This window comes from Nycticebus coucang, chromosome 10, assembly GCF_027406575.1.
Source record: "Nycticebus coucang isolate mNycCou1 chromosome 10, mNycCou1.pri, whole genome shotgun sequence".
Lineage (NCBI taxonomy): Eukaryota > Metazoa > Chordata > Mammalia > Primates > Lorisidae > Nycticebus > Nycticebus coucang.
In genome coordinates this window covers 21,738,633-21,755,169 of record NC_069789.1, presented here as the reverse complement: position 1 = coordinate 21,755,169, position 16,537 = coordinate 21,738,633, and the positions used below count along the sequence as shown (strand labels likewise).

The 16,537-nt window shown below is 44.9% G+C and overlaps 1 protein-coding gene across 1 annotated transcript in view; it reads left to right on the top strand.

The window, feature by feature from the left end:
• The window catches only part of NID1 (nidogen 1), a 92,408-nt gene extending 78,720 nt beyond the window's left edge, over positions 1-13,688 (top strand). Inside the window, exons 15-20 of the mRNA XM_053606838.1 lie at positions 2,051-2,177; positions 6,900-7,071; positions 8,006-8,163; positions 9,454-9,577; positions 10,262-10,374; positions 11,602-13,688. Of these exons, the coding sequence (XP_053462813.1) occupies positions 2,051-2,177; positions 6,900-7,071; positions 8,006-8,163; positions 9,454-9,577; positions 10,262-10,374; positions 11,602-11,723 (816 nt within the window). The 3' untranslated portion in view covers positions 11,724-13,688. The remainder of the gene's footprint in view (positions 1-2,050; positions 2,178-6,899; positions 7,072-8,005; positions 8,164-9,453; positions 9,578-10,261; positions 10,375-11,601) is intronic.
• Positions 13,689-16,537: the final 2,849 nt, after the last annotated feature.

Below are 16,537 nucleotides of genomic sequence, written 5' to 3'. Positions count from 1 at the left end.
CCACATGCCAACAGAACTCAGCCTCAGACAGGCTGCCCGCTTTCCCAGAGCCTCTCATGGGTGACATCTAAAGAGATAAACTCGGCTCGGTGCCTGTGACGCAAGCAGCTAAGGCACCAGCCACATACACCTAAGCTGGCGGGTTCGAATCCAACCCGGGCCCGCCAAACAACAATGACAGTTGCAACCAAAAAATAGCCTGGCGTTGTGGCGGGCACCTGTAGTCCCAGCTACTTGGGAGGCTGAGGCAGGAGAATCGCTTGAGCCCAGGAGGTGGAGGTTGCTGTGAGCTGTGATGCCACGGCACTCTACCCAGGGCAACAGCTTGAGGCTCTGTCTCAGAAAAAATAAAATAAATAAATAAAGAGATGAACTCCATGCTGTCTGATTGAGGGAAACGTTTGTGCTCGCGTTTTGTTTTGTTTTTGAATAATCATAGAGCCATGGGAGGTCCTGGATACCTTTTACCCAGTTTTTCCCAATGGCTAAATTTTACATATGTATAAATACCTATAGTTTTTATAATATGTTAATTTGCAAGAAATCAGAACTAGGCTTTGCCAGATCAGCCTGTGGGCAGATGACTTGTTGGAGGCACTTGGTTGGGATACTTTAAGTTACTTGGTGTTCTTTCTAGGATGGAGTCTTGTCGCAATGTCACCAGTTTGTCATACCTAACAGGCATCTGATAAGTACTTATGACATGAGTGAGTGGAGAATAATTGATTTGCTTCTTCTGGGGATAAGTTAGCTTACATTGGAGTAGCTTACTCTCAGTAGCTCTTCAGAACTAGGCACAAACCAAAAAGGAAAAAACACAAACACACAAACTCAAGTGTAGCATAGTCACTTTTTGTTAAACTCTAGTCAGACATAAAAACATTACTTGACTTTGCTTCCTCTGATCTTTTTTTGTTTTGTTTTTGTAAGAATTGGCGTATGGTGAAGGAGTCTGTGTTTATTAAAGGAAAAGTTATTTCCTTAGTAAGATGGAAGGCGAGAGAAGCTGGTGGGCATAGGTTGCTATGAAGGAGGTCCCCATAGTTAGGGGCCTTAGCATTTGACTATGTCTGTTTGAGAGAACATATCTGCCCTGCAGGTGCACGGAGCTGTCTTGGCGTTTTCCAAGGCACCGGATTAGTTAATAGCCATATATATATAATAATATGATATATTTGTAATATAATATAAATTTAAATATAAATTTATTATATAAATACAAGACTATAATATATTTATAGTATAATAATTTAACAGCACAATTTTATGATCTGGAATTCTTTCCAGAGTTACCATCATTTGTTATAAAAACTTGGCCTGGCAGGTGGGTTTACTTAGAAGAGTGTAAAGATATTTTCCTATGGTTTCTTCTAGAAGTTTTAAATTTTTGCCTTTAGTGTAAGGTTAGATTGAGATTCTTTTTTTCCTACATGTTTATCCAGATATTTCAGCACATTTGTTGAAAACACTCTATTTCCCCATTGGCACTTCAATGGCTTTGTTAAAAAATAAAATCATGTTCTGCTTCTGTGAGGGTCTGTGTCTAGATTCTTTGTTCTGTTGCATTGATCTGTTCACCTAACCTTACATCAAATTCCATGCTGTCTTGATTTCATGGTAAATCTTAAAATCAAGCAGGATGTTTGGATCCTCCAAATTTGTTCTTTTTCAAGATTGTTTTGACTATTTCAGAAAAAAATATACATACATTCCTACACATATGTATGTGTACATATATGCATGTGTCTATGACAAGATTTTTTTTTTTTTTTTGCAGTTTTTGGCCGGGCTGTGTTTGAACCCACCACCTCCGGTATATGGGGCCAGTGCCCTACTCCTTTGAGCCACAGGCACCTCCCTGTATAAGATTTTTATCTGACATATATGAATAACTCAAAATACAATAATAAAAAGTTTTAAATGGACAAAAGACTTGAAGTCACTCATTAAAAAAGATATCTGAGTGCCGGTCAACACGTGAAAAGATTCTAACAACAGTTCCTCCGATGTCTGTGGCTGGACCATTCTCACCCCTGGTCTTCACTTCCAGGCAAAAGTCATCATCGGACTGGCCTTTGACTGTGTGGACAAGATGGTTTACTGGACAGACATCAGTGAGCCTTCCATCGGAAGGGCCAGTCTGCACGGCGGAGAGCCAGCCATCATCGTCCGACAAGGTAGGCAAGCAAATACCATTTTTCCTTTTTGGTTTTGCTTCTGGCAGCCCAAGTGGCTCTTCACAGAAAGTAGAGTTTGCAGTGTAGGGTGGCTTGAGAGGGGTGGGGTCCTCGGCCTCGAAGAGCCAGACTTTCCAGCTCCTCCATTAAATCACAAACACCTTAGTGAGATTTGTTGTGGAGAATAAAGTGGAAGCAAGGCAAGTGCCCGTGCCTCTCTCTGAAAGCTTATCAAGTCAGTTTCTATGGCCAATAAAGACCAAACCCGCCCTCCAGTTTTTTTGTTTGTTTGTTTTTAGTTTTTTTTTTTGCAGTTTTTGGCCAGGGCTGGGTTTGAACCCACCACCTCCCATATATGGGGCCGGTACCCTACTCCTTTGAGCCACAGGCACCTCCTCCACCATTCAGTTTTTTAGATTTTTGTTTTTGAGATAAAATTTCACTCTGTCTCCCTGACAGAGGCATGATCATAGCTCACTACAATCCTTGAACTCAGGCAATCCTCCTGCCTCAGCCTCCTGAGTAGCTGGGACTACAGGGACCTACCACCATGCCAGTGAAGTTTTTAACATTTAGTAGAGACAGGGTCTCATTATGTTGCCCAGACAGGTCTCAGCCATCCAGTGTTAATACACATTTCTGCCTCTGGATGCTGAGCCTAGAATGGATTCTCGGAGTGTCTGTCCCATGATCTGCTCCATTAGGGGTTTCCCCAAGGCCACAGGCAGATGAATCAGACAGTTAGGAGGGTTGCAAGCATATTGGCAAATACTGACTCTGAGAGCTGAGTCTGTTCTCAAGATGGTTGTTGAGTTAGAGGGTTGCCATTTCAACCTGTAACATTGGGGGTGAGGGGGGTTTCTCTTTTTCTCTACCTCACCCCCACCACTCTTGCTCAGATGCCAGAGCGGGACAGCAAATCAGGCTGAGCCTTCACCGACGTTTCTCAGCTTTTTTGTTGCGTTACTATGATAAAGTGTGCAAAGCTTTGGCACAGCCTGCCCTTCAACATTTGACCTCAATTCCTTAACTGAAGAATGCCAATTTAAGCCGAACACTCTATGCATTATTAATGCCTACATTCAACAAATCAAGACTATGTTCATAAGTATGTGTTCTCTAGATTAAAGGTCATTACAAGAAAATTCAAGGACCTGTGAAAATTTCCCTGCTTCAAAAAGGTCAAGTATTACACGTTGCTCAAGTCAGTGACTCATCTGCTGACTGGAGGATAATATTTTCATTCCAAAGACATTGTCATGCTGGGGACATTTGTTTTTTTTGTTTTTTTTTTTTTTTTTTGTAGAGACAGAGTCTCACTTTATGGCCCTCGGTAGAGTGCCGTGGCCTCACACAGCTCACAGCAACCTCCAACTCCTGGGCTTAAGCGATTCTCTTGCCTCAGCCTCCCGAGTAGCTGGGACTACAGGCGCCCGCCACAACGCCCGGCTATTTTTTGGTTGCAGTTTGGCTGGGGCCGGGTTTGAACCCGCCACCCTCGGTATATGGGGCCGGCGCCTTACCGACTGAGCCACAGGCGCCGCCCATGCTGGGGACATTTGTTGTCTGAGGTCATCTTGCTTCCTGTGCAAAATATTAAAATCAAAGACACATCTTTAAAATAGGTCAGCTTCGTTTTGTATTTCTTTTTACGTGGGACTAAATGTAGCTTTTTCAGTGTCCAATTTAACAGTTCCCTAACGATTAATATTCTAGAAGGGTCCCTGTGCCTGGGGCATGTTTTTCCTTCTTTGTTGCCTACACTAAACGTGATGCGGTGGGAATTGAGCTGAGGTAGAGGAAATAGATCTGGCTCTGGACATAGATCTTCTCCAGAAGCCGATGGGCTCTATAAATGATGTCTGCTAGTTTTCATGCTTTGGTTTAATAAACAGAAGTTTGCAAATGCCTTTTTGCATCTTATCTCTGTAAAAATGTTGTTGCTGTTAGCTACAATTTGATTTCAAAACCCAGTGGAAGAGGGGACTAGGTCATCGTTTGCTATTTCCTGTTGCTTTCATCCAAGAAGCAAAAGCCTAAGTACTGTAAAAACACAGCATTGAACCAAAATGTGATCTTTGTAGAAGAAAGTTCACCAGCACCAGGAATAATTTTTTTTTTTTTTGAAGAGAGAAAGAAGCTTCCAGTTAACTCCTTAGTGTAGCAGGGTTGGTGTTTCCCTCGTGAGTTAAGTGGCAGTGGGTATCTTATCTCTTTTCTTTCTTATTTCATGACAGTCTGAATTCTGGGTGTTATTTTCTTTCCTTTGAGATAAAGTCCCAACTGAACATCTTTAATAAGTGTCATCTTTTGCCGTAAGCAGTACAGGTTTCTCTATTCTCTTCATCAGACTGCACAGTAAAAGGCCTTTCCTTTGGAAATAGAGCACACAATGAAATGTTTTTCCAGTTGGAGAAAAGGAGGCATGGTTGCTCTTGGCTTTGAGATTAGCCTAAGGCTGTTGAGAAGGAGCCTGTGTGACCCGAGCTCCCTCCAAGGCTCCCCCGGGGCCTCGTGAGGATGTGCTCCCTGGGCAGCCTTTACCCTCTCTGCTCCACGTGTGCAGAGTAGCTCATGTCTCTCACACAGGATGTGCTTTTTCTAAATTTAACCTGGAAATGGTTTATTCTGGTTCTGTCTGAAAGCCAGAAGGGGCCTGTGGAGGTCAGTCTCACTGTCCCTTTGTCTCTGGGGATGTGGGAAATATTTTAATACTTTATAAATCTCTACTTTGGGTTTGGATAATGAAGACCTTGTTTGAGTGTGGTTTCTAACTCTTCATAAACTTCCTCTGGCAGCTCTTCTTCCTGGGGGTTCTGATCATGTTAGGGGTCCAGCAAAGGCTGACACAAGGGGGCTGAGGTTCTCAACTGCTTATATATTGATGAACAGGCTATTGGGATGATTTCCTCATACCGCAGATCCCTTAGGTAGAGTAACTTCTTCCCCTTCCTGCTTAATTTAGCTAGACTAAATGACCTTCAGTCCTCTAATTGTTTCAGCGGAAAGGACGCTAAGTGACACCAATAAAATAAGTTGTCATTTGAAAAGAAAATTTACAGTCAAGGCTGGGCCTGGTGAGGCCAGTAATCCCAGCACTCTGGGAGGCTGAGATAGGAGGATCCCCTGAGCTTAAGAGTTTGAGACCAGCCTGAGCAAGAGCAAGACCCTATCTCTACTAGAAATAGACAAATTAGCTGGGCGTTATGGAATAGAAAAATTAGCCGGGCGTTATGGTGAGCAACAAGTCCCAGCTACTTGGGAGGCTGAGGCAGGGGGATTGCTGGAGCCCAGGAGTTTGAGGTTGCTGTGAGCTATGATGATGACACTGTACTCTAGTCCAGGCAGCAGAGAGAGACCTTGTCATTCTGTCTCCCTCCCCCAAAAAAAGTATAGTCAGAAAACCATTGCAATCTTGAACTTCCAGTATAGATAGGTGGATACTGAAGGTTCACACTGAAGGTTTGTGGTACCCAGTGGCAATCTGTGGTTTGAAAACTAGTTGCTGTAATCCAGTAAAGACTTGCAGAAGTTTTATTTGTAATCACTGACACCTGTTCTTTGTACCCCTTATACTTGTATAAAAGTAATAACAACTATGATTTCTTTGTTGTTGTTGTTGCAGTTTGGCCCAGGCTGGGTTCGAACCTGCCACCCTCAGTATATGGGGCCGGCGCTCTACTCACTGAACCACAGGCACCGCCCCAACAACTATGATTTCTTAAAAATATTTTTTCCCTGGGCGGTGCCTGTGGCTCAAAGGGGTAGGGCACCGGCCCCATATGCCGGAGGTGGCGGGTTCAAACCCAGTCGCAGCCAGAAACTGCAATTTCTGAAATGACCTTTCCCCCTGTAATTAATGAATAAGGGAGATCTGTTTGTTCCATTCGCCATCTTAAGGTCTTTCTAAGCCTCTCCTCTGCCTGTGTGACGAGGTCTAAGGTCAGTAATGTGGCATCCCAACTTCCCCCCTGGCCTCTCCCTCACCGTCATGGCCTCCAGCCGTATAAAAATTACACGCAGCCATACTCACATCTTCCTTTATATCTATGTGCTGGTCCTGCTACATGGAAAACCCTTATCCAGGATCCTTGCCTGACAAACTGCTGTTGGTCCTTCAGGAGCCAGCCTTGAGAGGCGTCACCACCCCCAGGAGTCCTTCCCTGGTGTCCCTGGGCTGTCCAATGTCCCTCCTCTAGCTCCCACGAAACATGGGACTCAGTCTGGATTGGGATTGACTGTGGCTCCTTGGAGGCTGGGGCCACAGCTTAGTCACTGCTGTTGTCTTGGTTTCCAACACAACGCACAGTGAGTGTCGGCAGAGTGAACAGCCGGCAGTTTTAATTTGCCACTTTGAAGGTTGCTTATCTTAAACACAACAAGCTTTTCTTTTCTTTCTTTTTTTTTTTTGAGACAGAGCCTAAAGCTGTCGCCCTGGGTAGAGTGCCGTGGCGTCACAGCTCACAGCAACCTCCAACTCCTGGGCTCAAGCGATTCTCTTTGTTGTTTGGCAGGACTGGGTTGGATATGAACCCGCCAGCTCTGATGTATGTGGTTGGTGCCTTAGCTACTTGAGTTACAGGTGCCGAGCCAAAAACAACAAGCTTTTCACATTCCCATTTGGTTTCTCAAAGTACGAGGATTGGGAAATAGCACTGAGGCATCATCTCACCTGCTTAGGAAAAAAAAAAAAAAACAAAGGAGCTGTGTGTTTGGTTCTAGATCTTGGAAGTCCAGAAGGCATTGCCCTTGACCACCTTGGCCGCAACATCTTCTGGACCGATTCCCACCTGGATCGAATAGAAGTCGCAAAGCTGGATGGCTCCCTGCGCCGGGTGCTCTTTGACACTGATTTGGTGAATCCCAGAGGCATCGTAACGGACTCCGTTAGAGGGTATCTCTGTGTAAATATGTGTGTGCAGCTATTCTGTTTTCTTCCCCTTCGTAGATATGCTCAGAGATGAGGCATTGCTCTCCTGCAAGGAATGAGTAGAGGATGGGAGAGAATGCACTTGGTGATTTGTAGATATCCACGGCAAAATGCCAGAACACTTACCACAATGTGGAGTTGATACCATGTTCCGCTTTCAGATCTCTTATCAAGAGACTTTGTAAGTTGATAGCTCAGAAATTGGTATTTTCCATGTGGGTTGAATGTGGATGGACAATCAAGTCATGTCAACTCCAGAAGAGTCTCAGAATAGCATAAATGCTTTCCTGGGACTCCTTCCTGGGGCAGACCCAGGTTGAACATGCTGGAGACTTCTTCCCTGGGGGTCTTCAGCACATCAATACTTTTACTTCCTTTTTCATTGGTGCCACCTCTAACTCTTACACACCAGGCCCTCAGCTCCTTGACCCTCGATTCCTCCTCTTTGAGACCATATCCCTTGTTCTGTGGTCACTTAGCCCACTCCCTGATGACAGGTGGTTTGACCATTGCCTCTGCCAGCATCTGTGTCTGGCCTTGGTCTGGGGCCGTGAGTCTGCCGTGCCCTCCTGTGTGGGAGCCGCCTTTGGGGAATTCCCATGTATTTATGCAGTTGTGGCTTTTTATTTTGTTAACAGCTTTATCGAGATATAATATGTCAGTTATGTTAAAGGGAACTGAATTTGTTAAAACAGAATAACCAAATTTGAATGAAGAACCAAATCCAAGTGTCCTTGCAAAAGAAAATGTGTTGCGTCACCTCTAGATCCTTTTAGCTGTTCTGTTTTCATGTCTGCTAATCTTTTCATCAGTGATTCTTTTTAAGTGTTTTTCATAAACTCTGTCTCATGCATCTTTATTATTTGTCCTCCTCTTTCCCTTCTTTTCCCTCCTCCAGAAACCTCTATTGGACAGATTGGAACAGAGATAGCCCCAAAATCGAAACTTCCTACATGGACGGCACGAACAGGAGGGTCCTGGTGCGGGACAACCTGGGCCTGCCTAATGGGCTGACCTTCGATGTCTTCTTAGCTCAGCTCTGCTGGGTGGACGCAGGTGACGGAAAGCTTGGCGCTGACCAGGGAGGGTTCCCAATCTTCTAAGTCTGAGCTGACAAGCTATGTGTCCTCCAGCCACATGTAACCAGCCACCTGTTTTTGTATAACCCAGATGCCATGAACAGTTTTTACATTTTTAAATGTTACATTTTAAATGGTTACATAAATACCTGCATACAGTCCAAAGTTCTACCTCCTAGCCCACAAAACTTAAAATAATCCCCATCTGACCCTTTAAGAAAAGTTGGCTGACAGTTCTAAGTGGTACCGCGCAGAGCCTGCAGTCACCCTAATACCTAGTAAGAAGTTCACAGCTTCCATCCCCATAGCTTCTTCTTGTCCCCAAGGGCTTAGGCAGAACTTTGAACCAAGGAAAAATAAGAGCAGCCCACATGCAGTTTCTGATTTGTACCCCTGCTTTGGCAGATGTCCAGTGTCCCTTAGCTAGGGATGTGGGCAGGATGCTCAGTCAGGAAGGAACATGGTTTCTTCTCTGTCCCAAACATTATGTCAGGTACCAAGGGGGATGCAGAGACTATGAGATGTGGTCCCTGTCCAGTTAAAACAGGGCGTGGGACATAAACACTTAAGTGAATACACAAGCCTTTTAAGTTACAATCACCACACAGGACTGATGCCAGGCTGGGCACAGCAGCCAACCAGTGGTAGGTTAGCAATTCTAATGGGCTCTGAATTCAGGGAGGACGGTCTGGAGAGGCTTCACGGAGGAGGAACTTGAGCTGGAAGATAGCATAGTTCTTCTAAGACAGTGGTTCTCAGCCTTCCTAATGCCTCCTAATGCCGTGACCCTTTAATACAGTTCCTCATGTGTGGTGACCCGCAACCATAAAATTATTTTTGTTGCTACTTCATAACTGTCATTTTGCTACTGTAATGAATCATAATCTAAATATCTGATATGCAGGATGTATTGTCATTGCGACAAAGGCGTCGCGACCCACAGGGTGATAACCGCTGTTCTAAGAGAAGGGAGGCCTGGGGATCAGAGCTAGCCCGGACACCTGCAGCTCTGAGAACAGCTCAAACAAGACGGCTTCCTCTGTCCCAGCTCACGTCTCCCCTGCAGAACAGGAGGAAGAGACAGCTTCCTCCAAGACAGGAGGAAGAGACAGCTTTCCAGTTCACAGGAGCAAGCCCCTTATGTTCTCTAGGATTTCTCATTGTGATGCAGAACTTCTCCCACTCTTGCCCTCTTGACTCTTGTTTTGGGGCACAAAGGGGCCATTTCTTGCATAAACAATGGGCGACTTGTTTTTGCTCCATGCAGGCACCAATCGGGCAGAATGCCTGGATCCCAGTCAGCCCAGCAGACGCAAGGTTCTCGGAGGACTCCAGTACCCTTTTGCTGTGACGAGCTATGGGAAGAATCTGTACTACACAGACTGGAAGACGTATGTCATCTGTGGCCACGGGTGGGGCCACCTAGCCTGCCCTCCCACCCTCTGTCTCCGGAAGGCTGAGCCCTTCCCCTCTGGCCTCTTTGCTTGACTTTCAAGCCTCCAGGGATGTCCACTGTCCCTCACTCTCCTGGTTGTCAGGAGACGAGAGAGGAGGCTGAAAAGGGAGGGAGAGCGAGGCCCCTCCAGGAGCAAAGGAGGTGCCGTTTATCATCTCGATGCTCTTGGCCGGGCAGTTTCAAGCCTGTAAGCCTAGGCTCGTGGAGTGGGCGTCCTTTCCCTGGGAGCTTCTCAGGGTCACTTGGCTGGTGGGCTCCATGCCCGCTTCATGTCCCTGCTTCGTTGTAGTTCTTACACTGCCATATTCCCATGGACCCTTCTTAACAACTGCTTCCTGCAAAAGGAGGGGTTAAACCAAGGAGGCAGCTGGCCCCGGCATCTGTACAGAAGGCCCGTTTCCTGCCTGGAATTTAGTGGGGGAGTGGGGAGCTAGCTGATCTTGATCCTTTTATAAAAAGCCAGAGAAATGCAGGCGAGACCCACTCCAGGAGGAGGGAGGGATGTCTTGGAAGCAAGGCCACGTGTCTGAGTGTGACCTCCAGTTTATCCCCAAAGAAGCTGCTCTGTAGCGAAAAGGTCCCAAGTCATCAGATCTTTTTTACTTCTGGTTCTTTCTAGGAATTCTGTGGTTGCTGTTGATCTTGCTATTTCCAAAGAGATGGATACCTTCCACCCCAATAAGCAGACCCGGCTGTACGGCATCACCACAGCCCTGTCTCAGTGTCCTCAAGGTAACTCACCTGTGCTGTCACTGGGAGGCTCAGGGCTCCCCCTCTGGCTTCTACCTGTATGGCCACCAGTAGCCCTGATTACACTGTAGGAGAGATACAGTCCCTTCCATCAAGGGTCTTCATGGGGGGGGGGGGACCAGAGAAGCAGAAAATATTAGGTAATGAAGTGGACAAAGTGAGGAAAGACCTTGAGTCTTGAGCTGGGTCTAGAAGTGTGCAGGGTTCAGGTTCCAAATAGGAATATTAATGTTAGAACCTCTGCTGCTTTTCAAAGTCCATCAATTTTGCCTAACAGCAACAATAATAATGAACAATCAGAATAATTGCAGTCACATACATGGCACTTACTGTGAGCTAGGAGCTCTACATATATCTCAACTCCTTAGAGTTCTAAGTGCTTTGTAGTCATTAGCTCATTTAATCCTCATAGCAACCCTATGCGGTAGGTGCTATAATTATTTTATAAATAAGAAAACAGAAGCAACTTTCTCGAGGTCACATGGCCAGGCAGCCTGGCTCCTGAGTCCGTGCTCTGCTGCCTCTGTAAGTCCTTCCCCTGCCACTTTCCTTCTCAGCTTCCCTCCTCTCCCACAGTCAATGTCAGGCAAGTGTGCAAGCTAGACAGAGAGTACTTTGTTGTTTTGTTTGTTTGTTTGACACAGAGTCTCACTATGTTGCCCTCAGTAGAGTACCGGGGTGTCACAGCTCACAGCAACCTCAAACTCCTGGGCTTAAGCAATTCTCTTGCCTCAGCCTCCCAAGTAGCTGGGACTACAGGCCTGCCACAATGCCTGGCTATTTTTTTGTTGCAGTTGTTTAGTTGGCCTGGGCCGGGTTCGAACCCACCACTCTCGGTGTATGTGGCTGGCACCATAACCACTGTCCTGTGAGCGCTGAGCTAAGTACTTTGTACCGTAAAATTCCAGCTCCATGTTGTGATCAGAGGGAGAAACCTCCCTGAGATCTGTTGAATAGCTTTAGTGGTGAATCTGCAGGGGCTGCACATCAGGGCTCAGTGTTTTTGCCTGTTTGGTTTAATGATGAAGAAACAAACCACAGACTGGCTTAGCTGACTATCAAGGTCAGTGTTTCCCATTTCTCTGGAGCCCATGTGAGCTTGGCTTTGTGGAAACCAAAAAGGAGTCACACAGTAGGAGACCACTCTCTTGGATGGCTGTGGAGTCAGGGCAGAGAGGAGGCTATTGAACTGATTTCTGCCTTTTCCAGGTCACAACTACTGCTCCGTGAACAATGGTGGCTGCACTCACCTCTGCCTGGCCACCCCTGGAAGCAGGACCTGCCGCTGCCCTGACAACACCCTAGGAGTTGACTGTATTGAACGGAAATGAAGACAGGAGTGCCTTGTTCCCTCTCCAAGTATTTCACAACAATATCCTACTTGAAACTACTTGGTCTAGACCGAAATTGTTCTCCAGCCAAGTGGCCACTAAGTTGAAGTCTAGCCCAGCCTGAGCCCCAACAACTTTTCCCTCACTGTTCCCCAAAACGTGCACGCTGTGCTTCTGGAATGGAGAAGTCTTTACCCTTACAATAGGACAGAAATCCCCACCTCAAACCCCAACCCTCAGACAAGCATATCCAGCTTTGGTTGAGGATTTCCATGCCTATTTCAGTGCCTTTGCCCCAATCCTAGCCCCCCAGTGGTAAGCAGAACCTCCCAGGTCTGAGTTGTCCCTTCCCTGTGGCCATACGAGCTCAGCCTCACTCTGAGACACCCACTATCCTGTCAGCTTGATGTACCAGCCAGGCCTGACTAGGCAGTGTGGGAGTGAAGGAGGGAGTTAGCCCTCCTACACTTTTTGTCTTGGTGCTTTAATTTCCCTCTTCATACACCAGTTGTTTTGCTCCCTAGTTCTTCATCCTGTCCAAGAGCCCCATTATAGCGATTATGCTCTGCCTTTTGACCAAAACCTATCCTGTCCCAGGTATTTGGTAGATGATAATGAGCAGCCCCTCCCAGGTAGGATATTCGTTTTTCCACCACAGGATATTGGCATTTGGTAGTCAAAGGTTTAAGTCAAAAGAGTGTCCATTGGTAGAAATTTCAAGGTGTAGAGTAAGAAATTTGAGGATACAGAATTATTTGGATGTGCCTTAAGTTTTTTCTGAAGATTACCATATTATTCCTTTTTGCCCTCAACACCTGCATACCAGCCTCTCGTCTCTGATATTTTGCTGGCCTCGCTGCTGGCACCAATGTCCAGCCTCCTCATAGAGACACTTGGGATAATACCAGGTGATGACCCACGACAATCCCTCACCTCAATTCTGGCCTCCACTCCTGAGAACCAATTTAAATCCAACCATGAATTCATTCCTCTGTCTCTGCCCCTTGGTAGCTATATTCTCATCTAAAAACAGAATCCAAGAAGTTGAATATTTATACTAATGGTCTGCATCCTTTTTATGATCATCCTCAAGGGGACCATTGCCACATTTCATGTTTCTGTTGCTACAGTTTGTTTAGCAACTATCCCCTCACCATCTCAGTGGCTAGTGTTATCTTTTATCAACTACTTCTCAGAGTCCTAACACAATAGACATTTTGAATTGGAAGCTGATGAGGTAAGGGAGTAGAGAAGACTCAAAAGTATCACAAAGAGATTGATCAAGAATAAGAATGGAAAACCCAGGAAGAAGAGGTGGGAGAGGGGTTTAAGAACAGCCATAAGAAAAGCTATTAAACAATTCCAGGGAGAACATGATATATTTTGCCAAAGAACGCTTATACTTGAGGACATAGAAGAATTTGTGTGATATTTTCCTTGAGGATGAGATTCTTCCTCTTTTCTTCAAACCCCAGGGTACTCAGCCCTCCGCTCCACTGCCTCTCTCCTCACCTTGCTGATACAGTATGTGATGTACAACTCAGTCAAATGTGCATACACAGTACATTGGTATGGAACTCTTCTGAATCGGAAGAGTCTTTTTTTGAATAATTATAGTTTGTCTCGAGAGATCAACACTACATGTAGATCCCAGAATTACAAGATTTGGGGAATATGAAGGTCTTTTATACAACCCAGCCCCATAAATTTAGCCTCACTTTCTTTTTGTATTTATCGTTCCATATCAAGCCTCTATATCAAATGTTCAATATAATTTTGTATAATTTTTATAACTATTTTATTCATTTTGTTAGATTTATTCTAAAATTTTAAAAATAATAAATTCTTAAACTGTGGAAACCACTGAAGGTGCTTATTAACTGTTCCCCCCAATTTGTACAAGTATTGGATGATTCCTTGGGTTTACAGCTGTACAAATATTAGTGGGAAAAATAAAATTTTTTTGTTGAAAAGAAAATCTTCCTCTGTCTTTTTTGAAAGAAGAGATTTAACGTTGGGAGAACGACATGATGGAAAGATGGCTGCCATTTAATTCTGTAAAACCTACCGAACCCAGAGACTCCTACGCTTAGTGTTTTGAAGGATAGTGTGTTTCTCAAGCCAGCCCACAAAAGCTATATGAGCTTATACTTTACTTAAACATATTATATCATAGACCCCAAACCACTCTTTTTGGATGCTGTTTTTATGTTTTAGAAAAATCTATCCTACCTACAGGCAATAGGAAATATTTTCTGATTCAGCTGTAAATATGAGTTAATGTTTTTTTCCTTTCTTCAGCTCCAGGAAGAAAGATGCCTTCCTGACAATGGTCATGAGATGAGACCTATGGTCTGTTCTAAGCTGCCATCCATAGTGCCACTTGTGCTGGCTCCTGGGGGGATAATCATGACCTCTAGTTTGGGCAGAGTGAAGGGGGCTCAGAAGTTCTAGGAATGAAGTGCTCAGACCTCATTGCAGAGAAGGGAATTGGCACCATCAGTGGAATCAATGTGCAGCCTGCCAATGTGAATTTCTCAAAAGGGACAGCTTATCTATCATCTAGCTAGCTAGCTAGCTTATCTATCTATTTATCTATCTATCCATCCACCTATATCTATCTATCTTTCTAATTAGAGCCAATACTTTCAGTATTTTATTCTGGCCACAAAACCTACTTACCTAAAGATGATGTCAGGGAAGACATTGGAAGTAGGAAACCCCCAAAATCCTCCATCAGAATCCTGGGACTGGTGAGAGCTGTCTGTGGAACCGTTTGGAACTCTGGGTCTTAACACCTGCAGCTCCCAGGAGAGAGCTTGATGGCGAGGCTGATAAATGTCAGGCAGTTTGAGCTTTCACTTGGTAGTGGCTACTGTCCCCATCTGTCAGCCCTGTGACCAGCAGCTGTGAGGAGCCCAGGTTCCTTCTGTGGCTTGTTGGAGCCAGGTTGGGCAGTAAGGACCTAGTTTTTAAAAAACCAGGATTGTGGGTTCTGACCACTGATCACTGTGCTTTTGATAACTGAGGGTCTATCTGGACAGATGGATTTTCATGACATTGTATTTGGCAATGATTTCTTGGCTATGACACCAAAGCACAAGCATCAGATGAAAAAATAGATAAACTGGACTTCATTAAAATTTAAAGCATTTGTACATCAAAAGACACTCTCAAGAGAGTGAAAAGACAGTCTATGCAATGGGAGAAAATTTGTATATGCTGTATCTGAGAAAGAATTAATACCCGGAATATATAAAGAACTACAACTCCACAACCAGAAAACCCAATCAAAAATGAGTAAAGATTTGAATTAATATTTTTCAGCTACACCCATGGTCAATAAACAAATGAAAAGCTGCTTAATGTTACTAATCATTAGGAAAATGCAAAATCAAAACCACAATTTGATCCCGCTTCACACTACTAGGTTGCTGTTATTCAGAAAACAAACAAGTGTTGGAGAGAATGTGGGAAATTGGAACTGTTGTCCGATGCCGGTGGGAACATAAAATGGCTCCTCACTCAATGGGCTCACTGCCTGACGTGTAGAAACCAATACTACAGCACTAGCTTTTGAGAAAAGAACAAGCTTTATTGTAAGTTTGACTAGCAAGGAGCGGCAAAGCTCAAATTATGTCCCCCTGAGCTGGAGTCTGGGGCAGATTTATAGGAAAAGTGTAGCTATGAGGGAAATAGGAAAATACAATGAGGCTGATTTGACTGGGTTACACAGAGGCAGTGCTGGGTCCTTGGCTCTTTAAGTTTATACTGTGACAAAACAGGGCACCCCTTGCTTCATCTGGTCGATGCTCCTTAGTCTGGGTACTTCAATTCTGTGTATGGGTTGACTTTTGCATTTCTACCAGCTTGGGGGTCACTTAGTTGGCTTGATTCATCTGCAAATGCTCAGGCTTATATAACTTGCAACCGGTGGGCCTGTTGCCACAGAAAAACAACTCATCGTTCTGCTTTTGACAAAGCTGAAGCAGTTGGAACTGGTTTTGGGGTGACAGGTGTACATTCTGTGGACGACAGCTTGGTGGTTCCTCAAAAAGTTGAGTATGATCCAGCAGTCCCACTTATCATAAACTCAGAAAGAATCGAAAGCCGGGGCTGCAGATACTCGAGTGCTGATATTCCTTGCCGTGTTATTCAGTGTGGTCAAAAGGTGGAAACAACATCTGTGTCCATCAACAGATAAATGGATAAATGAAATGTGATGTGTATATAGAATGGAATATTGTTTAGCCTAAGAAGGAAGGAAGTTCTGACACATGCTACAACATCACGGACCTTGAGGACACCAAGCCATGTGAAATAAACCAGACATGAAGAAACAAATACAGGATCCCACTTACTTACGTAAGGTGTCAAGAATTCACCAGTTTGGGCGGCGCCTGTGGCTCAGTGAGTAGGGCGCCGGCCCCATATACCGAGGGTGGCGGGTTCAAACCCAGCCCCTGCCAAACTGCAACAAAAAGATAGCCGGGCGTTGTGGCGGGCGCCTGTGGTCCCAGCTGCTCGGGAGGCTGAGGCAAGAGAATCACATAAGCCCAAGAGCTGGATGTTGCTGTGAGCCGTGTGACACCATGGCACTCTACCGAGGGCAGTAAAGTGAGACTCTGTCTCTACAAAAAAAAAAAAAGAATTCACCAGTTCACAGAGACTGAAAGTAGATTAGAGGTTACCGGGGCTGTGGGAAGGGGAAGTGGAGAGTAATTGCTTAATGGTTATAGAGTTTTTCTTACGGGGGTGGTTAATGAAAATTTTGGAAATAGATAGTGGTAATGGTTGAACAATATTGTGAATGT